The sequence below is a fragment of the Phalacrocorax carbo genome, chromosome 5 (genome assembly GCF_963921805.1).
Source record: "Phalacrocorax carbo chromosome 5, bPhaCar2.1, whole genome shotgun sequence".
NCBI lineage: Eukaryota > Metazoa > Chordata > Aves > Suliformes > Phalacrocoracidae > Phalacrocorax > Phalacrocorax carbo.
The window spans coordinates 58,089,492-58,114,477 of record NC_087517.1 but is presented as its reverse complement, the minus strand read 5'-3'; the positions used below and the strand labels follow the sequence as shown (position 1 = coordinate 58,114,477).

Genomic DNA, 24,986 nt, shown 5'->3' with positions numbered 1-24,986 from the left:
TCAGGATGACTTTGCACAGCAGCAACTTAAACAAATGCATTGACAATATGCAAATCTCAAACTCTCTCTTGAAAGTATATGCACATTTATAATTTTTAAACTTCTTAGATAGTTGCAGTAAATTGAATTAATTTAAAACATGCTCTGTACTCCTCTACATCCATCCTGTGTGCTCAAAGCAGGGAAACAATTCCACACGGAGAACCCAGGTGGCCCATAACCTCAACCAGCTTTTTGAGCCGACTCGTCCCTACCCCTACCGCAGTCTCACCGCCAGGTAAAGCCCTGGCCCCTTCCCAGTCTGGGGAGAGCACTGGTAACCACATGGCGCATGGCGGGACACTGCAGAGCTTGCAGCACCCAGGGCCCACCTCCCCCACCCTAGCACCACTGCCGCCGGCAGAGACCAGTTGTGACACCACTGAAACCCTTCACTGGGGAAAAAACCGGTGCAGTGTAGATCTTCCCCCCCTCAGTAAGTCTGTAGTCCTACGGTCAATGGGGGACATAGCGTCTGGAGAACACTTCTGACGGGACTGGGAAGAGGGGGTCCATTGCCCCCTCCTGCCCCACATTGCGTTTCTGAGGCCCAGGGCCGTTTCCCCCACCTCCCCACCCAGCCCGGCAGCTGCGGCTCCCGCTCCCCGCCCCCGCCCCAAGCCGCCCCTCCGGCGCCGGAGCCGCCCCGCGCCTCGCTCGGGAGCCCGGCCGCCCGCGCCGCCGCATGGCGCACGCGCGCGCCGCCTGCGCCTGCGCCGAGGCGAAGGGTGCGGTAACTAACGGCGGGGTGCGGGGTCCGCGCGGGCCGCCATGGCGTATTCGGCGTGCTGCAGGGTGGCCGTGGCCTCCTGCCTGGTGCTCTGCCTCTCCCTCCTCCTGCCGCGGACCTTCTTGTCTCGGGGCGGCGGCAGGCAGGAGCCCGGGGCTGCGCCGCTCGCAGCGCCCGCGCCGCCCGAGGGTAAGAGGCCGCTGCGGGCCCCGCCGGCGGCGCCGGCTCCGCTGAGGCGAGGGTGGGTCGCTTCCCGCCGCCAGCACCCGCCCCGCCTTCGTCCGCGCTGGGGGACCGCGCTGGGGGCGAGCGAGCGGGGAGCGGGCGGCGGCTCAGCGGTGAGCCCGGGGCGCGGGGCGGGGGGCGCGGGGCGGGGGCCCGGCCCCGGCCCGGGAGCTCTGAGCCCCGGGGTGCCGCGGCGCGGGGCGGCTGCGTGAGAGCGGGCCCTGCTGGGACGAACGAACACGTCGTGTCGTTAATCCTTCCGTAGGTCGTAATGGTACCGCTCTCGTGCTCTCTCCTTAAAGACGTGTGGAGGGTCAGAGACTGAATTTATTGTTCTCATCTCTGCTGTAATTTACCTTTTTTCACCCTCAAAAAAGTTTAAAATGTTCCAAATTTCATTTTATTTGTTTTATGAGTGGCGTACCAAAAGTACTGAAAATAGTCATAGCACATAGTCATACACAGTCCAACCATCGTTTGTTTTGCCATTGCGATACATCACTTTTTATTTGAAAGCTTCATTATTTTCTTATTTTCTGTACGGAGTGCTTTTGTCGTTGCATATGAAATAAAAGTTCATCTGAATCATCTTCATTGTTTAGTTTCCTACTCCAGTATTTTAAACTTGGCTTTCATGCACCAGATTCTCATAGCAGATGTGCCACACAATGACTCATTTAGACTCAGGTCTTGTCCTTGCAATCCCTCAAGCTATGTCCTTCTTGCCTGCCCTCTACTCTGCGTGTCCCCTCATATGTTGTGGAGGAACAGGTTCATACAAGCATCTCCCATTTTTTTATGCCCATTGCCCTTTACTGTAGGTTTTTCTCCCCAAGGCACATCACAAAAGTAGCTAGTATCATAGCCCTAGCTCTTGGTAGAGAAGTTTTGCCTGGGGCTGCCCACAAGGCGCAGAGGTCAGGCTGATGGAGTACAGAGAACTTCTGGGTTGTGCTGGACGCTGCCCCATGGGGCCTCATGCTCAGTGACTTTATCTTCTGCATCCTTCCAGCAGCCTGGTTCTTATGTGACTGTACCCTTCAGTGACATCGATTTCATGTGACCAGGCTTTTTTAAGCACGTACAGGCTGAAGTTACTGCTGAAACAATGTTAATGGTGAACCGAAATAATATGACTTCTATACTACGGCTACCCTTCCCTGGTTGTTGTGTATTCTTGGTCTTGAAGAAAGTTAATATAGGTTCATCAGCACTGTAGATCTACAGGTTTATAGTTTCATTCCATAATCTGCAACACTGAAAGCCTGAATGGTGGGTGATGTTTTTGATAGCATGTCAAGAGCAGTACTGAGAGGGTACGATGCTGGACCCCCCAGCAGATGGCACAGGGGCTTGGTGAGGACTGTGGAGTCCCCTGCATGAAGCAGAGATGGGAGCAGATGCTCTTGGAGGTAGTACCGGTCTCTCTGTCAACTTCTGCCCATGTGCAGCTCCAAGCTCTGATCCCACAATGATGCCAGATGATGGGGCTTGACAAACCACTTTCCCACAGCAATGCAGTCTTAGGCAGTTGTCAGTTTATGTTCTAGTGCTTCTTTTTATGGCTGCAGGATGGACTGGATTGAATTGATCTGACAGAAAAATTAGCTTTAATTAAAAACAACAAAAAACTCGCCCCCAAATTCCTTGCAGTGACATCTGTCTGATGAATTATGCTCATACCTGTTCCAGCACAGCCTGCTTTAAGCAATGCTGTCACAAGCTGACTAATCACTGCTGCAGTTAAATGTTTAAAATAGGTAACATAAATACTCTTTCTGTCATGAATAGGTAGCATAAATACTGTCGTCTTCATCCTGCAAGAGATCACAGTACAGCACAGGGTAGTGTATGCATGGTGCAGCGCAAGCGCTAGGCATGCTCCTCCACGGCACCCTAGCACCTGTCTTTGGCCAAGGATGTAATACCTTGCCTCAGCTGATCTGTTTCAGATGAGAATTTATAGTCCATATTTTCAATTTGATAGCAAGAATTTCATTACACCTGCTCTGCAGACCAAACTTTATTTCACCTGAATTTATTTTTTTATTGAAAGAATAAATCTTGATTGAATAGTTCAATTCATACCTCTGTCATTAGTTGTCCTCTTCAGTGAACTGATAACTGCAGATACCTGATGAAAGTTTCAGGGACTTGGAAGTAATCATGTCATTCTTGAAGTTAATGAAGTGCTTATTGTAGTCTTGGGAGCAAAATGCCTCTGAATAAAACATTCTTAAAGTTTGCTACCTTTGGTTAGATCTCAGTGTTACCAGAGGCTTTTTATCGAAATAGGATTTAAGAATGGGAATGGCGCTTTCCCTGATAAAGCTGTTTTCAGACATCTCTCTTGGGAAAATGGTGAGCATAGTACTATAGAACTTATACTATATACTATATACACTATAGAACTTATCTTTCAGATAGGAAGGTTGTTCTTTTTCACAGTAATAGTTTCAGGTATATGAAAGAACTTAAAGAACTTACGGTGAATGTATCACATTTCTAGTTTATTTCATGGACAGGTGTTAGAATTATTGTTTTTTTTTAATCTTTTGGAAAAGAGGGAAAAAGCTACCAGTTTAAAAAGTACTTTTCAGTCTAATGTTCATAAATTTCTGCCATGCATTTTGTAAAACTGCTCTCTAAGTTGGTAGTTTAAGGAAAACCTTACAGCTCCATGGCAATAGGTGTATAGTCTGTCTGCATTCTTATGAACAATAAAGTGGCATCAGCTTTACAAGAAAAATACATGACTGTTCAGACAATACCCTTGCCCAACTTGGATTTGTGCAATGCACACATCAATTGCCTGCAGCTGTCCTTACTTAAGAAAATGAAGATGTTTTCATTTTGGGTATTTTTTGTGTTTTCCTTTTTAACCCCCACCTGCAATATTGAATAAAAAATGTTCAGGCACTTGACTGTTTCCATTAAAAACACCTGTGCAGTGGTTTAAAGTAAGGATTTAAAAATTGTCATTGCTTCTGACCTTTTTTGGGTAGGTTTCTAAAGTTGTGTTGTTGGGAACACAGCTAGAACTATTTTGTAAATGACAGTAAACCAGCAAGAACTAAATGAATGTATACTGTTTGTCCAGTTCATCTTGATGTTACACTGTCTGCCAGAATCAGAAGTATTTATAAAAAGATTTAGAAGATAAAAATATGACTGCACGTGTAAAAAGTCTAAAACATGGGTCTTGTGATAGTGTATAATACTGAAATAGAGAGTGGTCTCAACAATGAACCAGACATGAACTTGTAGTGTTATAAAAAGGAATAATTACTTGGGTTTTCTGTGGGCAGAGGTGTTGGCGAAATTCAAGGGTGTTAAAGAACAGCAGAAATGATGTAGTGGCTTGAAAGAGAATTTAGATTAAATGCCAATAAAACAGTTTCTTTATAGATTATTCTAAGTTATTATACTAAACATCGTGGCTAGGCGGACACTTTCAGTCTAGAGAAGATCAAGTTCCTTTATCACAGAGTCCATGTGTCTTTCTGTGTGTTCCCACTTGCAGCTTTAGAACCCTCTGGCCAGTTCACCTCCCTGGACACAGAGAAAAATAAATGTTTTATTAAAACATGCTGCTGAGAGGGGCTAAAGATTGATTTATTTGTCCTGAGAAGAAGGCTTCAGTATGAATGACTCTGTTGGCATCTTCTAGAGAGGGAGGACTAGCATAGCCTACTAAGCAAAAGCTTTGCTTAGAGCACATGTCTTCTTTAAATATCAAGTGCAACACATCAGGGGAGAAATGTGTACAAAACTCTCACAGAGCATATTTCATTTCTGATCCCTGTGACTGAAAAAGCAGTGGTTTTCTTTTTCACTTACGACAATGAACATTTTACCCGGAAAATGTAAATGGCACCTAAGCATCCCTAAACGTGGGAGTCAGAGTGCACTTTGAAGATAGGTTTGAGGACTGGCATTTGCATTGCTGAGGCAGGAGGATGGTTCTGCTTCCCACTGTCACATGTTTTTTCAGATAAAGCTTTTGCAAAGCATCTACCTGTTTTGTTCTTAGGATGTATTTTTTTGTTTGATTTGTTTTGCATGCACAAGAAGGAATAGTAAATGTCTTACTTGGAAAAAACACACTTAATCTTAGCCTTTCTAAACCAAAATAGTGCAACCATGGTTTTGGGACGGAAACGAAGGAAAAAGGCAGAGCGTCTACTGCAGAGCATGAGCAGAACTGTGGGTGCTGGCCTCCTGAGAAGCAGCTTGGTTAAGATTTGAGGAGCAATGAGAACAGCATCCTTTCCTTTGCTGTCAGCTTGGACAAGTCACAGGCGCTTCCCAGACTCCCATTTCCCATCTCTAAAGCTCCTTCTACGCTTCCTGGGGTCTGAAGAAGATGCACATTTTATAAATGAAGACATGTAAACCTTCTGATGAATGGAGTGCAAGCTTAACATAGCAACAGCCCATATGTACTTCCTGCATGTCAAACTTTATTTTTTTATTATATGTGTATGTAGGTATCCCAGCATTTTACAGCTGGTCACATGTTGCAGAAAGACATATTATCTAGATTAAGAGTTGCTGAATCATACAATAACTTAAGTTGAAATAACTTTATAAATAGTCAAGTTGGACTCAGTAGCAATTCCTAAACCCTGTTAGGTAGAATGCATAACTGCTTTCATGGAAAAAAGACACTGGGATGGTCTGAATATTAACAGCTCATTGGCTGTTGTATTGGGTGTGCTATAAATATATTTTTTAAGATTTGCTTTTTTCCAGTTGAGTGTTAATATTGTTAAAAGATTAAAAAAAACCCACAGTAATTCTAATGTGATACTGCTATTAAGGACTTAATCTACATTCAGAAACCTACAGTCTCTTAAACACCACAAACATTAGCTTGGGCATAATTGCATTTCTGGACTTAAGGCTATTGAAGGGGCAGGATTAGACAAAACATGCTCTGCTTGTCCTGTAGCTGTTTTGCAAAGTTGATTTGAAGCATTAAACTGACAAATTATTGTGTTGGGTAAACCTTAGATAAAAAGATTGCAAACCAGGTAGGGTGTATTCAGTGGAGTTGCCATGTGCAGCAAGCAGGTCTGTGTGAAAGCAACCCTTTGGCTGTTGCAGGGAAGTTGAGAAACATTTCAAAAGGCGAGCAGCACTGTGGCACCCTTCAAAGCTAAATGGAAGTTAGTGCCCTTCCCACAGCACTGAAAAATGTCCTGTTGAAGTACTCACTATGGGCACCGGCAACTGGATGGTGCAGCAAACAAGGACCCGACACATGCCCTTCTGCTCTCACGTAGAAGTGTCGTGTGATTTTATTGATGGAGACGCTCCTTGTCTCCATTTGGAAGTGGTTTGTTTAATCTCTGGAAATGTCGAATCCAGTCACATCACCTACCAGTGTGCTAGCGTGTTGAGTTTTTAATAGCACAAGGTTTGCTGTTTAATTGACAGTGGCATCCATTTATGTACTGTGTATTTGACGGCTTTTTGCATATGGTGCTTTTAAGTTGCCTGTGCTGTCAATTACCTCTATAATTTGCATGGGTTCTTCACCATAAAAATCTATGGAAAATAATTTTTTTTAAAATATGGAAATCATTATAAAAGTTTAAAAGTCAACAGGGAAGATTTAGAACTAGGCGCCATGAAATTCCCCTTTAAAATTATTTTGCTAATGAAATGACTAGTGTATGTCCCTTTGGCTTGATTATCTTTAATTGAACTGAATCTTTTAAAGCACAAACGAGGCCTTGTGGGTAGTTTAGAAAACTATTCCCTTTAAATACAGTTTCACTTTTGTCAATTACTTTCTGCTTTCTTTGTCTCTTTTTCTTAGTAACAAATATTTCAATGAGCATAAGATGTTTTGCAAAGCTTTATCCACCCTGCTGTTTCATCCCTACCTCAATGATACTGCTCTATATACACCACCACACTTGTTTCCCCAGTGACTTACTGCTACAAGACATTCCTGCTGGAGTAATGGGACTTTCTTATAAATGAGGTGCTATGCTTTCCATCGCAGACTTTAAATAATTCACCAAGTGAATGATAAGTGCATGATAAGAGTTTCCTCAAAGTTAAGCCTGAGCTAATCTGCGGGATGTTTTAGTCAGTGGTGGTATACCTGGGCAGTTTCACTAAAGCCTACAGTACCCATCACCTAAAAGAAAAATGTGGGTTTGATAGTAGAACTTCAAGAATTATTTGTATGTGTATTTACTAATACACATTGGGTATTTACTGTGTATTTACTAATGTGTATTTACTGTAATTTTCTGTGCTTAGGAATTTAGCTGCCTATGGTGGTATTTCCTAGCAAGAGCAAATATTAATTTAGTACAATTTTCTCATGTCTTGCTCCTCTTAAAAATATTTGCAGCTAGGTACTTAAAGAAGTAAAGTTAGGTTTTTTCGGTACTATTTCAAACCTGGTTTTTGTTTTCTTTATGCAAGTACGTGCAGCCGGCCCCAGCACCAGTGACTAACGTCCAGGCTACCTGGCTTTCCTGCTGCATGTGGCAGGGAGGGGGAAGTTTTGCAGCTGGCATCAGGGGGTGAGCTGAAGCCCGGCCTGGCAGTCCCCATCTCTGGTGCTTCCATCCAACACCTCCTGCTGCCAGACTCTGTGGTGGGGGAGCTGAGTAATTCAGTTCAGTCCCAAACAGTGGAAGGGAATGCAGGGACAAGTCCAGGCTGGGTATGGAGATAGAAAGCAGGATGTCAAGTACACAGGGGAGTAAAATAGTGACTTTCATGGCAAAATTGTTGAATTGATGGCAGCAAGAAAACAGAATAATGCATGAGAACAGATTTATTGAGATTCTAGTGCATTTCAGTTGAATGAAGTTGTCCACAGCACCATTTTGGGCTCTCTGCAGCCTTACCCTAGCATCCATGCATCCATTTATGCTCACTCCACTTTCTTGTTTTAAATTGTCTCTGCCTCTCTCAAGGCTAGAAACCATTTTTTCCCCTCTAAAATGCCAAAGACCATATTCAGTCTCCTGTCTTACACTGCTTTACCCAACACCTTTTTAAGGAGAACAATTTGAGGTGCCATCACTTTCATTACTCATTTGGTAAAATCAGGTAAAATTTTACTTATGGCAGTAGCCGAAAACCTATACTGGGCAAACACTGCAGTCGTGTATCAGGGTGCTAGATGCATAGTGGTTTATATATTTACATGTCTTTGCATAATATTGACAGATCAAGCTCACAGCAGAAAACAAATACGTTGTTGGGGTTTTCTTGAACAGAGAACCAGAAGTAAGAGTTCATCCTGTTAGGGGAGCTGATTCATAGGGTCTTTGGGCAAGTATATAGCTGTTAAATTAATGTTTTGTTAATTGCCCTGCCAGCTTTATCTCTTCTTAAAATCAAGAGAGTAATTGTGCATACCTAACTCCCAGCACTGCATATAGTAAGTGTCTGAGGATTGAGTTTACAGAATTACTACTTACATTCCAACAAGTTACTTTATTCATCAGTGGTGGTCCATTTAGAAGTAGAGAAAAGAGGTTAGCTGCACCTGCTGCAGTTTTAAGCTGCATGTAAAAGGGTGAAAAGTAATAGAAGAAAAATAATTGTTATGTGTTTTTTTGCAGGGAAGCTTGGTCGCCTCCCACTGAGGATGAATTACCAGGCCACTCCCGACAGCCGAGCTGCTCCTCATTTTCCAAGGTCTCACCTTGCTGAAGCAGTTGCCAAAGCCAAGGCAGGTGGAGGTGGTGGTGGAAGCACTGGTGGAACTGGGAGAGGTCTTGTGGGGCAAATCATCCCTATATATGGATTTGGCATCTTCTTATATATCCTGTACATTTTATTTAAGGTAAGACCAACATAAATTGAAAAGTTAGGGAAATAACAACTAAAAAACCCTCAGAACAGAAATGATGGTCCCATTTCTGTACCTGGTTCCATTTGAGCCTTGCTCAAGAAAAAATGCTTATGCTGGACCTTTGACTGGTGATTAAAAGATTGATGTATTATGTGGTCTTTCCTGTTGGAAAGACTGTAGCTGAGAATGCAGGGACTGGTTGCTGAAATCCTGTAGTGGCCTCTGACCTCTTAACATTCCTGCCCACCAACCCCACCCCCCCCCCTCCGAAAAAGTGTATATCTAGAAAAATGTTAGATCAAATTTGAATATACACATAGTATTCTTTTCTAATGTGTGTGACTACATATTCTGTATAATGTATATGTCGTGATTGTGTTATGCATTGAAAGTGGGAGAGAGGGAGTAAAATTATTGCATACCTTCTGGCACAAAAGTGCCACATTGTTGGAGAATGGGAGCTTGTAAGGTTGTATTGATCATGCTCTAACTACCCCAGCTGAGGAACTGGTTTTAAAAAGCACAGCCCAAATTCCCCTCAAGTGTTTCACATGTGATTTGAACTTCTCATGGATTTTTGTTATGCAGACGTAACTTTCATGTAGGTGATGACAGTCAGCCGTGTGGGAGGAGGGAGAAGTGGATTTGTGGAAATGTTTTCTCCTTTGAGTGGGGGCTTAACTGAGACACAGCAGTGTCCAAACACTTGAGCCTGCTCTGGACAAACAAGAGGCAAGAACGAGGTGAATTGCATGAGCTGACCAAATACAGAGAAGACGAAAGAGATAGATAGCCTGCAGCTTCTGTATAGAGCCAGCTAGCATCTTTGCTGCAGGTTCAAAGTTGGTAAGGAATAATGTCAGAAAACATTGCAAGAGGGACAAGTGTGGTCACATAGAATTCCTTCAGAAGCTGTCCTTTATCTCACAATAATTGCCCAATCCACTTTTTTTCCCCCCTCCTATATGCAGAAGAATTACAGGATCAGGCTAGAACAGGTAAATATTCTAAAATGAAACAGCTATTTTTGATGAGTTACGGTTTCACTGTGCTTAAAAATACCATTTCCTCCAGGTGTCTGTTAGGAGTTTTTAGCTGGCAAGATCTCCCAGGCATCTTTCATAGTTGTCTGTTTTTGCTGCTGGGCATACTTTTCTGTGGTTACTTTCTGTCATATTTTAGATTTCTATCCTTTTTTCTGTTGCCTTTGGGGCTTATATATTACCGTTACTGTAACTCACAGAAGGGTCGTCTTTTTTCACTCATCAGTTGGCTTCCAAGGGAAAAACTGTTGCTGGAGAGCGGAAATGCCCTACTGCTGCACCTGGAAACATGAAGAGGAAAATCAGTGAGTATGACTTCTGAGTTGTATCTGTGTTGATGCTGTAGAGGCACGGTCCAACCGGGTTCTTCAAGTTCTGGGCATACTGTAAAGCTGCTGTACCCCCATAAAGAACCAGCCAGAAGCTTCTGTGTTGGAAAGAGCAAGAGCTAAATGAATTACTGCATTGTCACTTTCTAATCTCATTTGGCTAATGAGACCCTGTGATAGTAGCCTGATCCCAAGCCCCCCTGAAAGCAATGGCTTTTCATAAGGTTCATTGAATTAACTGTACGGATTTGCTGAAAAGCTATGTAGCTAATGATTAAAAATGGAAAATAGGATGTCCATCTATAATTATTCTGTAATCCATAATAATCTAGTAATAGTATGTAAAGATATTATTAAAAGCTATCTTCTTTTTTTTTATTTTATGAAGTCTTAGCCATCACCAGGCACTTCCCAACTTTTTCCCTTCCCTTTCTGCAATGTGCAAAGTTTTGATGAGAAAGCAAACAGTATTCTGAAATCCTATTGTGATTTTAGCTAAACATCGGTGGAATAGATCAACTATTTGTAGACATTTATTAGATAAATTAATAAGCTTACTATTGAAGATTGGATGAGTAGTTACCTAACAGTATTTAAATGTGTCGTGTTTAGCTGGCTAAATTGTAATAGGAAGGAAAAGTACTTGCGGCTTTATAGAAAGTGCTAGCAGTAAGGCGATTCTCTTAACATAGCTGTAATTATCTTGACATTAATGTGTATATTAGGAATACCTAATGTACTCAGCGCTATAGATTGTATATTCAGTGCACTTGTACTGCATTGTGCCTGGCAATTTTGTGCAATTTATTAGCAACCGTAATTGTATTTTTTTCTCTAATGCTTGGTAAGAGAACTAACTTTGCAGTAAGTTAAATATTTACCGTCATTATAACTGAAAGAACTACTGATGAAAATTATTCTGCCTTTTTCTAGAGCTCTTAGTTTGTATTCCTAAAGCATTCATTGCAAGCTGTAGCAAAGCAGGGGACAAGTCACTGGACTAGGAACCACTTACACAGGCACTTGGAGGGAGCTATTTCCTTTCTCTTTGCCAGTTTTCCCTCCCCTATTTTTAAAGTCTCAGACATGCAAAATAATGACATCAGTGATAAATTAAGTAATGACATTCTCTGCAAAATAGACGTCTTCCCAAAAGCAGGATGTTTGTGGATGGCTTTCTCCATTCCTACTATGTCAGAGTTCCATTGTGCCTTTGTGCTGCTTAAACGGGAGTGCCTGTAGCAGCTGAATATTTAACTAACCCAGGCTGGTTTTATTTTGTTCTGCAGTTGGGAACAATGAAGTCTCAGCTATAGGATTTTGAGCATAAGCTACCAAAGCCAAACAAGGAGCTCAAGTGTTTTTGTCGACGTCCATGCTGTTGCATCTTTACTGTTAACACTTTCGGCTAAATTAAAGCCAGTATGGGTGTTCTTGCACATATACATGTGTGTCTACTTTTGCACTATGGACACATTTTTTGAAAAATGTGCAACCATGGAAATACTGTGCTTTGCTCCCCAGCCAGACACCATGTGGCTAGCTGTTGTTCATCCCAGTAAGCCTGGCAGACCTTTAGCACTCACTGCCTACCCTGGCACACCTGTGCAGGGTTGGATGCCATCAAGCTCATGAACTTTATCCTCTTTGATAAAGATGTGGTTTCTCAAACCTTAGACTCGTTAGGAAATGCTCAAGTGTCCTTTCGTCTCTGTTCCCAAGGACTTAACAGGGAAATTACATGAGAACTATTAATTCTGCAGCAGACAGTAAAAGGCTATGATTTCTCCAGGAAAAAAAAAAAAAAAAAAAAAAAAGTGTTTTCTTTTCCCTAACTTTAATCTCCAGGGCATTTACAGTGGCCCCTCACTCTGCTTATGGGGGTGTTGCTAGGGAGCCTGTGAAAGATGGTGCTTTCTGTGTGTCCTATTACCATTGGCAATAGTCTTCACCTTCTTATACCCGGAAAAGTAGGGAGAACTCTTTAAACTGCATGTTTTAGTTTCCTTACAGCCAGTTTGGTTTGGTACAGTACATGCTACCTGTGATAATGGGACAGGGATACATTTTCAAAGACCCTACTGACCAATCTTGGGATTTTTTTTTTCCTTTTACAGCTGACTATGAGCTCACTCAGCTCCAGGAAAAACTGAGAGAGACAGAAGAAGCTATGGAAAAATTAATCAACAGAGTAGGACCTAACTGTCACAGGTGTGTTTCAAATTACAGCATTTTAAGGAGAGATTCTGCTCTGGTTAGAAATTAAACTTTCTTACATTGGCTATATTAAAATAGCATTTTTATTACTACTTCAGACTGTAGAAATTTGATTTTACACATCACACTTTCTGTTCTGCAGTTTTTCTTTCCAGCATCTATATTTAAAATAAATCATTTTCCCAACTTCATTTTCCTTAAACTGAAAAGCAACTATCCCTACACTCCCCCTTTGTACATTGCGTTATTCGGAAGATAATGACAGGTATGTGTAAACAGAAAATAAAATGTCTACATTTAAAGTATATAAAACAACCTGTCTTATGTGACCAAAGTAATATTCTGAATGGTTCCTAAAAGACCCATTTGTTTTATGTTATTTTCCAGTTCTAGGGATTATTTTTCTAAATGGAAATGCTGTTATAATCTATATAAATGCCCATTAGAATATCCATAAAATATTTCTTTAAAGGCAGAATTGTATAATAATCTGATTCCATAACTTAGTTCCACCCTGTAAATCCATGCATTTGCTTCTAAATATAAAAGGAAGAAAAGAATTGTAAAATCAGGATTTAAAAATTTATTTTGTTTATTAATGTTTGGTATAAATCTGAGATCACTATTCTACATTATAAAGAAACACTGGAAACAAGTCTTATGTATTTCATAAGGAGTGTAACAACAGTGCGTAACTGCAGTGTTTGAAAATTTAAATACCATGAATATTAAGGTGACATTTGCAGGCAAAAAGATAGCTGTTCAGGCTGTAATGCATGTTAACCTTGTCTGGATCAGTCAATGCCTGTATTAACCCCTTCTGTAGGAACTATTCTGTGCTGAACTTGCACGTTGCGTTCATTTATGCTTCAAACCGCATTCTCTTTGAGCGTGTAGTTTTGCACGCTTTGCACCATGCCCTGTATTGCGGCTGTGCTCATCTCAGCAAGATGAGGTGCCAAACTTGCCTATGGTAGGCCGGGTTCTAGTGGGAGGACCCCAAAGCAGCCCTGCTTTTGTTAGTGAAACAGAAGGATACTGTTTTGACTATTACTTATCTCTGTTGTGGAGAGCTAACGCAATGCTCTATGCGTATCTTTAAACTGCCAGAAACAGGCTTATGAGCTGCCCAGAAATTGTGCTGACTTTCAGGATGGGATGCTTTTTACTGAGAAAATAAGTTTAGGGTCTGATCCAGTATTTGTTCCACTCTGTGTTATTGGCTCAGAGCCTTTATTTAGTAGAACTTCCCTGCTTTGTTCAGCCAAACTATTTATATAGAGGGATCTAAAGGCCTCAAGGGCAGGATTTTGTATGTAGCCTCTTTAAAAAGGGGAAAAGCACCTCTAGATGGAGGAAATAGCTGTTTTTCAAAAACACCCAGACTTTGAAGCTTTCTTAATCTATACTGTGGTACTCATTAAGTTCAGTAATACTGGATTAACGTCTTAAAATAAGATGTATGTTTAGAAAGTGTAATTAGAGCACAGAGTATAGTGCTAGGTGTATTCAGTTTGGCTGTTGATAGATTTAAATAAAAAGGAAAGAGGAAGAGAGCAAAAATTACTTGAGCTCCATTTAGTAATATGCAGTTAAACAGAAATCCTTACAACAGAAAAATCAGAGAAAGAAATAAGTGGTATCAAATTTGAACTAATGCTGAAAAACCCCAGGTGAGACCATGGCCCATTATACTAGATATGGCAAAGCTACTCCCAGCTGCCAAGTGTAGTATTAGTAACCAAACCAGAGGACGTATTTTGCGTTGTCACAAAAAACGATGTATCACCATAACACATAATGTTTGTAAAGGTGCTGAGGTCTGAGCTCGTGCCTCAAGTGTCCTCTCACTGTACTTCTGGGGCGTTTTTCTCCCAGCTGAACTGCTCCGGGATTCATCCTAGCTTTGTTCTTCTGGTGAAGATTCTTAAGAGTCCAAAGACATTCTGCTTTTGTACATTTTCTTCAAAAAAACATTGCTTTTGAAATCTGCATGAGTTTGGAAGGACAGTTTATTCTCAGATAATGCTGTACCATAGAAAGAAATCCTGTTTCAAAGAAATAATATATACTGTGCTGCGTAATTTTATCCTGCTTTCTTCTGTAACAAGTGTATACGTTTTCTTGCTGTGGCTTGTCCTGCTCATTTCTTTTTATTTCAAAAGCATTTGAGTGAAGTGAGGCTGGAAGACCTCTCAATACTATTAGCTGGTTTTCTCAGATAGGATAGCTAGTATTATCCAGCCCTGTGTTGTAGAAGGTAGGCAGGTAGAAACTTGGATTTGCTTTTTATTTAATGAGGCTTGAAGACCAACCTCCAAACCAACCAAGGAGACCTTCTTCCAAACCAGCATACCAGTTGGAATTGCTACAGCCTTCAGTACAGAAACCCCCTTGCAGAAATGCAAAACTTTTCGAAGAGTACAAGTACAGATACTTTTAATAAGGCCTAGCATGTATTAGCAAGGACTAGAAGCAAGGTAAAGAAAATGAGAGGAAGAAAGAACTACCTGGCTGGGTCCGCAACAACAAAACCAAACCTAAACTGAGAGACAGACAAAAATATTTGTTACCTGATTCACACACTTAAATGGGTAGTACATAGTACCTAAGGATATAATGATTCACAGCTCTTAGAAAATCTAGCACTCTTCCCAGCTCTTTTTTCAACAGGTTATAAATTTAAATTACACAGTTTTGTACTTTATCATCACAGCCTATCACTAAGGGGACCTCAGTATCTCCGGTTTCTAAACGTAGACCTTTATAGTCCAGTATCTCAGCAGAGATGAGGAGCCTTGCTGGAAATTTGATGATTCAGAAATAAAGACTTGATTGATGGTTATATGGGACTCTCTGCATTAAAAACATGTATATTGCTTTTTCCAGGCTTTTAGCAGTGTTTCAGTGTTGGGACAGTGATATAGTGGGTACGAAGGATTTCCCTACCCATTGTCACAAATGTCTTACCCATAAGCTTTTAACAACTGTCTGTAAGATTTGGTATATTGAAACCGCTTTAAATTCAAGAGTACTTGTAAATATTATTTTCTCAACAGGGGTATTGTACAATACTCTCATGTAAAAAAAAAAAAAGATCCCTCAATTTCTGGTAATTAGGTAAGAGGCAGAAATAATGCAGCTCAAATATCTGTTTTTAGTGTCCTGTTTACCAGGCTGTCAATTAAAAAAAAACTTACCTTTTTACCATAAGCTGAGCAAATGTGATATGGAAGAGAGGGAGAGGCTGTACTCTGTGGGGTGCCATTTTTGGGCTATAGCTGCATTTTAATAGTTATTATTTTAAGGTCATGAAGCAAAAAATACCAGTCGACTTATCTGAGATATCATGTTAGATTATAGATTTTCACTGCAGCCATGATAGCTCTTTAGGAAATGTTCTGATCTCAGCGTAAGAATAAGAAACCTTTACTTTACCTGTCAGTGAGAACTTTGGGACTCTACAAAACGTAAGCATTGCCACTATGAAAAGTAATAGCTGTGCTGGAGCTACAAAACACAGAGCAAAAATAATGGCCTTTTCCTACACTGTAAACCTTTTGTGTCTGTTGTCCTCTTAGTATTCATAAGTGCATTATACCCTGGTAAATCTCCTATATGCAGGCAGCCAGATGTCTTATACATTGCCAGCATCATACACTAAGTCTTCTTAGGGCCTTTAATGAAGTAGGAATAGTGCATGTGCTTTGGTTTGTCCCTCTCTACAGGGAAATGTGTCTTTTAAGCAAGATATCTGGAGGAGGAATACTCTGAAATACAGAGACCCTGTGTTGCAGTAAGACAGAAGTGCTTTCTAATGAACGTATCCAGCATATTAGTAATTTTCCTGTATGAAATGCCCCAGTGATGGAGCTGCATTGATTGATCCTATTATTTAAGCTAGCATATCTCCCCATTGTGCTAAACAGATAGGCCTCTCTGTCTTTATCCAGGTGCTATATATTCAAATTACGTATACTTTCGTCTATAAAAGGAGGATTAGTTTGGCTGTTCTATTACAGCTTCTGTCAAAGGCAGCTAGCTGATGAAACCATTTCTTTTTGTGTGCCTCTTAATTCATATCTCAGATTCTACATCTGCATAACCCAGGCTTTTGAGAGGATGCTGTCTCACACCTTTGCTTGTTCTGTGGAACAAACTGCCACCACGACTTGAGGGGCCTAGGTGCAACTTCGATATAGTGTTGGGACCATATCAGCTTTTCAAACTGTGAGGCAAAGTGCCCCTCAGGGGAACTGCAGAGAGGTGATATTTAGCCTTGTGATCTCAGTCACACAGTTTAATCTGGGTAGCTGTGCTAATGAAACCAGTGGGCCTGCTTCTAAGCTAAGTTCAGTTACAGACAACTGTGTTTGCAGCTGTGCAGAAAATCTAGCCCAGGGTCAGCACTTTGATCACCATCGCACAAACCAGCAGTATGATTCTAATCTCTGGCTTTAAGTCAGTATGACTCTGCTGCCTTTAGTGGAGTAACTATCGTGTCACCATCATTCCTGTGTATGTATAGCACAAAGTACCTATTAAAGTACTGATCCAGACACAACAGCTAGTCAGAGGAAAAACTGAAGAGAGATGCTGCAGGTTTTTAAGTTTATGAGAATTCAGATGCCCGAAACAAGGTTTAGGTAGATATTAATCACCCAAATCCAAAATCATTAATCTGTTTCCAGCTCCCCTCTTCCCCTGTCACCCCTAGGATTCACTGAGCAGCTGTCTAATCTTGGAGTTTTACTGTCTATCTGATGATCTGGAGATCACCAGAGATCATCTGCCTGACCTCATATACCATTCTGCACATGCTGAGGGCCACCCTCTCTGAGTAACTAGGGACAGTAGATCCTGCCTAAAACACAGTGAGATTCAAAAGAGCACCAAAGTAGTGCCTCAGTGGCCTAAGAGGCTTGAACTGTCACTTACAGAGAGATCAAACACCTGCTCAAGAACAACTTGAAACAAGCACAACAGTCACCCTTAAGTAAAGCGTCTTTCTTACTCTGACCTACTGAGTTGGTTAGTAAAGCTCAGATCACCACCTTCCAAATACTTCTTTTTTGTCCATAAGATTTTTAGAAGACTTTTTTTTTTTTCCCAGAGAAAATAGCATGTAATGACTACAATATCTTATCTGTTGGAGGCATTTTTGTTGCAACAGTAAGTAATTGTATTACCTGAGCAGTAGTAATTACTAGAATCAGCAGTGTAGAACCAGTCAGAATTACAGTTTGCTTTTAGTCTGATAAAAATCTCAGTCCTCTCCCACTCTCCCTGTGATTCTAAAGGGCAAGTTAATGTTAAATGTAATACCTTCTTTTCATTTTTAAATCTTTATTTCTGCATCTCCTCCCACCTCCCCACCAGGTAGCATAGTTGACTCTATAATAACACGATGATCTGTCCGACTGACATTTCTTGATGAGGCCTTGCAAATGTAATACCTTTAATTGTCATAGTTAGGGATCATTACACTCTTGAGACTAATGTCATAGAATCAGAGAATCATAGGTTGGAAAAGACCTCTAGGATCATCAAGTCCAACCATCAGCCCAACACTACCATGCTTCCTAAACCATGCCCTGAAGTGCTGCGTCTACACGTCTTTTAAATACCTCCAGGGACGGCGACTCTACCACCCATCTCGGCAGCCTGTTCCAATGCCTGACCACTCTTTCAGTGAAGAAATTCTTCCTAATATCCAATCTAAACCTCCCCTGACACAGCTTGAAGAAGTTTTTTCTCATTCTGTTGCTAATGATGTGCGAGAAGGGACCAACGCCCACCTCGCTACAACCTCCTTTCAGGTATTTGTAGAGAGTGATAAGGTCTCCTCTCAGCCTCCTCTTCTCCAGGCTAAACAACCCCAGTTCCCTCAACCTCTCCTCATAAGACCTGCTCTCCAGATCCTTCACCACTGTCACTGCCCTTCTCTGGACACGCTCCAGCAACTCAATGTCCTTCTTGTACTGAGGGGCCCAAAACTGAACACAATATTCAAGGTGCGGCCTCAGCAGTACCAAGTACAGGGGCATGATCGCTTCCATACTCCTGCTGGCCACGCGATTCCTGATACAAGCCAGGATGCTGTTGGCTTTCTTGGCCACCTGGGCACACTGCTGGCTCATGTTCAGCCAGCTGTCAGCCAACACCCCCAGGTCCTTCTCTGCTGGGCAGCTCTCCAGCCACTCTTCCCCAAGCCTGTAGCCTTGCATGGGGTTATTGTGACCAAAGTGCAGGACCCAACACCTGGCCTTATTAAACCTCATACAACTGGCCTCAGCCCATCGATCCAGCCTGTCCAGGTCCCTCTGTAGAGCCTTCCTACCCTCAGGCAGACACTTGGTGTCATCTGCAAACTGACTGAGGGTGCACTCGATCCCCATATCCAGATCATTGATAAAGATATTAAACAAGACTGGACACTGAGCTCTGGGGAACCCCACTCGTGACTGGCCGCCAACTGGATTTAACTCTGTTCACCACAACTCTCTGGGCTCAGCTGTCCAGCCAGTTTTTTACCCAGTGAAGAGTGCACTTGTCCAAGCCATTTGCTGCCAGCTTCTCTAGGAGGATAATGTGGGAGACAGTATCAAAGGCTTTAGTAAAGTCCAGGTAGACAGCAAAATGTGTGTGTGTGAGACATTTTGATCAGCCCCACAAGTTGTTTTAAATGTAGCATAGGTTCTGTATTACATTTTCTTATAATGCTTCAAACAAGGTATGGTTCTCTAACTCTCATCTAACACTCTTTAAAAGGTCAGAAATTTCTGTAGTTTCTTTTGAACCATAACTCTTGCTCGTGCGGCACTTTCATCTTGCTCTCACATTGGCTGTACCTGCCTTCCTTTACCTGTTTAAGTTGCAGGCTTTTTGGATAAATGGACAAACCTTTATACCGAGCTGAAGAGCAAACCACGTGCAGATGTTGAATAGTGATCATACTGCAGCCAGGTTTCTTCAGACTGTGCTGCTGGGATGTGCCAAACAGTTGGGTTCAAACTCTGTTAATAGTTTGTAGTAGTAGTGGACTGAATTCTGGTGTCTAATATTTTCTAGCAGGACTCAGAATGTTACAACAGACCAGGAGAAAAGGTTACTTCACCAACTCCGAGAAATTACTAGAGTTATGAAGGAAGGAAAATTCATAGATGGCATCTCTCCTGAGAAGGAAGCTGAAGAAGCTCCTTACATGGAGGACTGGGAAGGTAAGCAAGAGCCTTTCTTACCATTATCCTGATGAGAAAATTTGAATAAGGATTACTTACACTCACAGAACCTTTCAAAATTTTTTGTTGACTTTATCCTTCCTTTTCAGAAGTCAGTGTTCAAAACTTTGCACGAGGTAGTTTGTTTTCTCAACTATAACAGAAAGAAAATAGATTTTGAGGCATCCGGCATTTCCTTTAGTGTAAACACTACGCTATCGGCTGCCAAAAGTGGCATATGAATATTCACATATGCTCCATCTGCTGCTGGATCTTGGCTGCTGTGGGTTTATATCTTTACCTTTCTTTGCTGTGCTAGATTTCATGCAAAATCATAAGCCCCTTGGAAATCAGAATCAATATGTTTTGGATAATTTGCAGTTTTTACTTTTGATTAGTCATTCTTTGTTTGTTCCAATGTTGTAAAAGTCAACTCCAGGAAGTCTGTAGTTTAAAAACTCTTTACATTATGTCATTTCTGTTCCTTGGTGTTTACTTGTTATATAAATGTGGTTTCAAGATATCCTAGTTGAGCTGCTCACTATCATAATTTTAAATGTAGACTTAATTCCTTGCTCTTTAAGAAGCTTTCAGAAGTGATCCAAAACATAAAGCATAAACAGTGGCCTTGAGCTCTGTTTTCTTAAGTTCATTATGCATTTTTCTAAAATAAAATGCACAAAGTCATTGGCATATCTGGTTTTTCTACTTTATAAATAATGCTGTTTATGGAGGTCTTCAAAACATGAATCAGTCAATCTGTAGACACAAACAAACAAAAAATAGAGGATCTACTTAAAGATCTAAGACACACAATTTTCCCCTGTTGGCTCCCACAGCTTTCAGCAAAGCTCATATATTCACTCCTGAATGTCAGGGTTGATATCCTGGCTCCCTGAAAATAAGTGGTTTTTTCTCATCATCTCCCGGGAAGTTTGGCACATTCTTTCCATGGATTTAATACTGGACATATATGTGGCATTAAATAGATGACACTTATAGTGGCAGTGCTAAAAACTACTGTTATAACAAACTTGTGCATCCATCACTGAAGTAAGTACTACTTTTAAATGCTGGTAACACTTCCCGCTACATATCCCTTTATTCCTAAGGTTATCCAGAAGAGACCTATCCTGTTTATGATAATTCCGATTGCTTCAAGCGCAAACGGGACACAATCCTTGTAGATTACCCTGACCTGAGCCAGCCCTCTGCAGAAGAACTGGCAGAAAGGATGGAGGGCATGGAAGATGAGGAGCGTCTGTGCAATGAAACCCTGCTAACTGATCTCACCATGGGAAGGGGTGGTCATGATTTAATGCAGAAGAAGGATGAGGTAACTGGCATCAGTGAAGAGGCGAGGGACTTTCATCACAGCCAAAGCATTGAGGAGTGCTGCTGTTGTTACGAGGAGGATGATCCTGCTGTCATAGCAGAGAATGCTGGATTCCATTGTCAGAGCTGCAGTGAAGCAGAAGAGTCGACCCAAGAGGACCTGTGTGTGGAGTCAGAAAATGAAAACGCAGCACCGAAAAAGCCAAAAGCCAGTGATTCAGATGAAACAGGCAAACTGAGAAAGCGCAACACAAAAGGACTTGAGTAACAGGGACGATGGTGGATGTTATCTAGGTGGTGAAGGAAAAGGTCATAAACTGTCATTCGTATGGGTTTTGTTCCCAGTGAAGACTTCTCTGTGTTCATCTCCTTGTACCAGTTTCATTCGCATGGTAACAATCAATCACGTCATCTGCCTGAACTAGAAGCCAATGCCCTCTTTCATGAAGTCTTGTCATGGCTTACCATGACATTGGCAACAGCACTTTTTTCTTGCTTTTTGGAGACTGGTATCTTGGAGCAGATTATTTGTTTCAGGTATTTGTGATTCATTCCTTCCTGATTCTAAACAAAGAATCCTCTTTTTTGCCCTTTGTCATCCCAGTGTTTCCCAAATGTCTCTTCTGACTATCTCAAAAACGTCTGTTTGTGTGCTACCAGTTATGAAAACCAATCAAATCCATATATATTTATGAGACTACCAGGAAGCTGGAGGAAAACATATGCCTTCTTTTTCTTACCTGAATGGTAACTCATCAGCAGAACAGACCATAGCCACAGACGTGACTCTTTCTCAGCTGCGTCATTGCTGCTGTAAGCCTGAGAAACTGTTGTCACTACAATCCACAAAACTGATATGCTACCCCAACCCATAGCCCATTTCCCAGCTTATTCCATGCTGCAGGACCAGTAGCCTAATCTATGTTGTGTTCCAGGAACAGCATGAGCAGGACTGAAGCGTTAGGAGTTGTTCTTTGTCTTTGCCATAGCCATGGTGAAATGTCTCGGTGAAACTCCCAGATGAGTGCAGGAATCGGACCATACTTTGTGTTAGAGAGGAACACTAACAATATCTTCAGTGATAATGAAAAAAAAAAAAAGCAGTGAGGAGGTTTGTCCTTAAAACTAGAAAATAGAGTGAGGGTGAACCTCAGACTGAAAAGAAACCCCACCACCTCCAGGCCCCAGGAACCTCTCTTGGTGGCCTCCAACAGACTCCTTGCATGGCAGTGGTACAGTGTCCCAAAGGATGCCAGGCTCTCTCCTCTCCTCTGCCTCAGGACTCCATGCAGAGGAAATGGCACTTCCCAATGCTCCAGGGGCAGGACTGAAGGACAGAGAAGAAGGGCCCGTGCAACACTTGGCAATCAGTAATTCTTTTGTGGATTGCTGGGAGACCTTGCACAGGAGGGCTGCACCTCCCTCTCCTGCTGGTGGGATGTCTGGGTGCTTTGCCCCCTCTCAGCTGCTGTTGGGCAGGGGATGCTGCACCACTTGCAGAGAGCCGGGTCAGTGAGGGGGTCACTGAGGACCCTGGACCCTCCTGGAACACTGTTGATGCCATCTGGTCTAGAGGAACCCAAGCACAGGATGAGGAGGAGGCTGGAGCCCAGGCACCCAAGTGGGTAGGGAGGGCAGTCCCTGTACCCAAGGGGCAGGAGGAGGGCACAGGGGAGCAATCCCCAGGAAAGGGCCCTTCACTTCAGCCCCCCCAACCCTCATCCTTCTCTCACATGAGGCCATGTCTCAGGCCACAGGCCCCCCAACTCCCAGAACAGCCATAGCTGGCCACATGCATCCCCCTCACAGTGGCCTCCAGGTGTCACAAGACACCTCACTGCCATTTGTTGCAGGCCCTGTAAACACAGGGACCCCAGCAGTTCACCCACAATTCGCTGAGCTTTAAGGCCCTCAGGTTCCAGGGATGCCTGGAAACAAGAGGACCAAGAGCAAAGCATGTGGATGTCCATCTTTGCGTGGCGGGGGAAAAGATGTGTGGCTGCAGGAACCACAGAGGAAGAGGAGGTGGCTTCAGATGGTTCGGAGCCCACGGAGATGGATCCACCCACAGGTGAAGAAGAACCGATGGCAGTGGATCCACCTCCAGCACGGCTGCCCTGGCACCCCTATGCCATGCCAGGGCCTCCCTCCATGACACCATGGCAGCAGTGTCGCAGAAGTGCCCAGCACTGCAAGAGCACGTGGCCCAGCCTCCGCACCTGCTGTTAGCTGGGAGGCCCAGCCTCCGCACCCAGCCGCCCTGTGGGCTCACCCGCTCCATCTCCTGGCATCAGGAACTATTGTGTCGGTTGCCACGGGTGGTGTGAGCCTTCTTTCCCATCCCAGCCCTTACCCCTCATGAAGGGGTGCCACCTCTGCTCTGTGCCCCAGTAAAAGGCAATGAGACGACCTGGCTTCTGCCAGGGTGCTGTGCTGGGGAGACAGGAGTTGTCCCTCAGAGGGCCACCGAGGTCCCTGGGCCCTGGAGGTGGGGTTTCCTCAGTCTGAGGATGAGAAGGTTGCCCAATGAGTGGTTGAAGATGAAGCCAGTCCCTCCACGGCAGTGCACAAAGAATAGCAACAGATCAAGCAAAGAAGTTAGACAGCTGTTCCTTTGGAGAAGCAGAAGAATGCAGTTGTGCCAGGAAGAAGTGCTGGTCTTCAGCATTAAGGTCCCTTCTAGCTTCCTCATTAGAAGTTCTTTTCAAGGTTGGGCAATAAAAACTTAAAAAAAAAAAACAACCAGAACAGTAAACCAAGAAAATAACAGTAAAAATTCTGTCCGCCTCTCTTGTTTGGTACTTCGGCAACTGCATCTGGACTCCTCTGTCCCCTCCCGGACTCCCCACCCCAGGAAAGACACTGATGCGTGGGGTGTGGGCCCAGCCCAGGGCCTTTGAGATGGTGAGGGGCTGGGGCACCTGGCCCACAAGGGCAGGCTGAGGGAACTGCCTCTGGCCATGAGGTGGTGAGACGCTGGAGCAGGTTTCCCAGTGAAGTTGTGCATGCACCATCCCTGGAAGTGTTCAAGGTCAGGCTGGCTGGGGCCTTAAGCAACCTGGTCTAGTGAAAGATGCCTGTCAGCCTCACCTCTGTGCCTGGGAATATCATAGAGCAGATCCTTCTACAAGCTAGGAGCGAGCCCAGGATCACTACCGGGCTCCAGGACTCATGCCTATGCCAAAACTTCGGGTTTTTAAACCATTCAAGAGCCTTCAAGAGAGAAGGTATGTTGGGGCCTGACAGGATCCACCTGTCCCAATGGGGAAAATGCATCTTTGGGTGTAAACTGGTGGGACTGCTCGAGAGAGTGTTAAACTTCACAGTGGAGCTGATATCCACCTGCAGCCCATGGAGGACCCCATGCCAGAGTAGGTGGATGCCTAAAGGAGGCTGTGACCCTGTGGGAAGCCCTGGCTGAAGCAGGCTCCTGGCAGGACACATGGAGAGAGGAGCCCACACTGGAGCAGGTTTGCTGGCAGGACTTGTGACCCCCGCAGGGGACCCACGCTGGAGCAGTCTGTTCCTGAAGGCCTGCACCCTACGGAAGGGACACATGCTGGGGCAGTTCATGAAGAACTGCAGCCCATGGGAAGGACTCACGTTGGAGAAGTTCATGGAGAGCTGTCTCCCATGGGTGGGAACCCACACTGGAACAGGGGAGGGGTGTGAGGAGTCCTCCCCTTGAGGAGGAAGGAGCAGCAGAAATAATGATGTGATGAACTAACCACAACCCCCATTCCCTGTCCCCCTCTGCCACTGGGGGGAGGAGGTAAAGAAATAGGGAGCAAAGTTAAGCCCAGGAAGAAGAGAGGGATGTGGGGAAGGTGTTCTTAACATTTGGTTTTATTTCTCATTATCCTACTCTTATTTGATTGGTAATAAATTAAATTTACTTCCCCAAGTCGAGTCTGGTTTGCCACGACAGTAATTGGTGAATGAGCTCTCCCTGCCCTTATCTTGATCCATGAGCCTTTTGTTATATTTTCTCTCCCCTGTCCAGCTGAGGAGGGG

The 24,986-nt window shown here is 43.2% G+C and overlaps 1 protein-coding gene across 2 annotated transcripts; it reads left to right on the top strand.

Moving 5' to 3' along the window:
- Positions 1-700: 700 nt before the first annotated feature.
- RIC3 (RIC3 acetylcholine receptor chaperone) lies at positions 701-24,876 on the top strand. Of its 2 annotated transcripts, none has more exons than XM_064452655.1 (6): positions 701-958; positions 8,596-8,819; positions 10,098-10,176; positions 12,318-12,411; positions 19,492-19,637; positions 20,750-24,876. In XM_064452655.1, the coding sequence occupies exons 1-6, from the start codon at positions 811-813 to the stop codon at positions 21,238-21,240; spliced, it is 1,182 nt and encodes a 393-aa protein (XP_064308725.1). In that variant the 5' UTR covers positions 701-810; the 3' UTR covers positions 21,241-24,876. The 2 variants fall into 2 exon arrangements, with proteins under 2 accessions (XP_064308725.1, XP_064308724.1); XM_064452654.1 differs by having other exon boundaries at positions 702-958; positions 19,489-19,637.
- The last annotated feature ends 110 nt before the right edge of the window (positions 24,877-24,986 follow it).

Bases quoted from the DNA above. Each gene is read 5' to 3' on its own strand.
- RIC3 (XM_064452654.1), top strand. From the start codon at position 811: ATGGCGTATTCGGCGTGCTGCAGGGTGGCCGTGGCCTCCTGCCTGGTG. The intron at 10,177-12,317 runs GTGAGTATGACT...TTCCTTTTACAG, and splicing joins AAACATGAAGAGGAAAATCA to CTGACTATGAGCTCACTCAG. The intron at 12,412-19,488 runs GTGTGTTTCAAA...AATATTTTCTAG, and splicing joins GTAGGACCTAACTGTCACAG to CAGGACTCAGAATGTTACAA.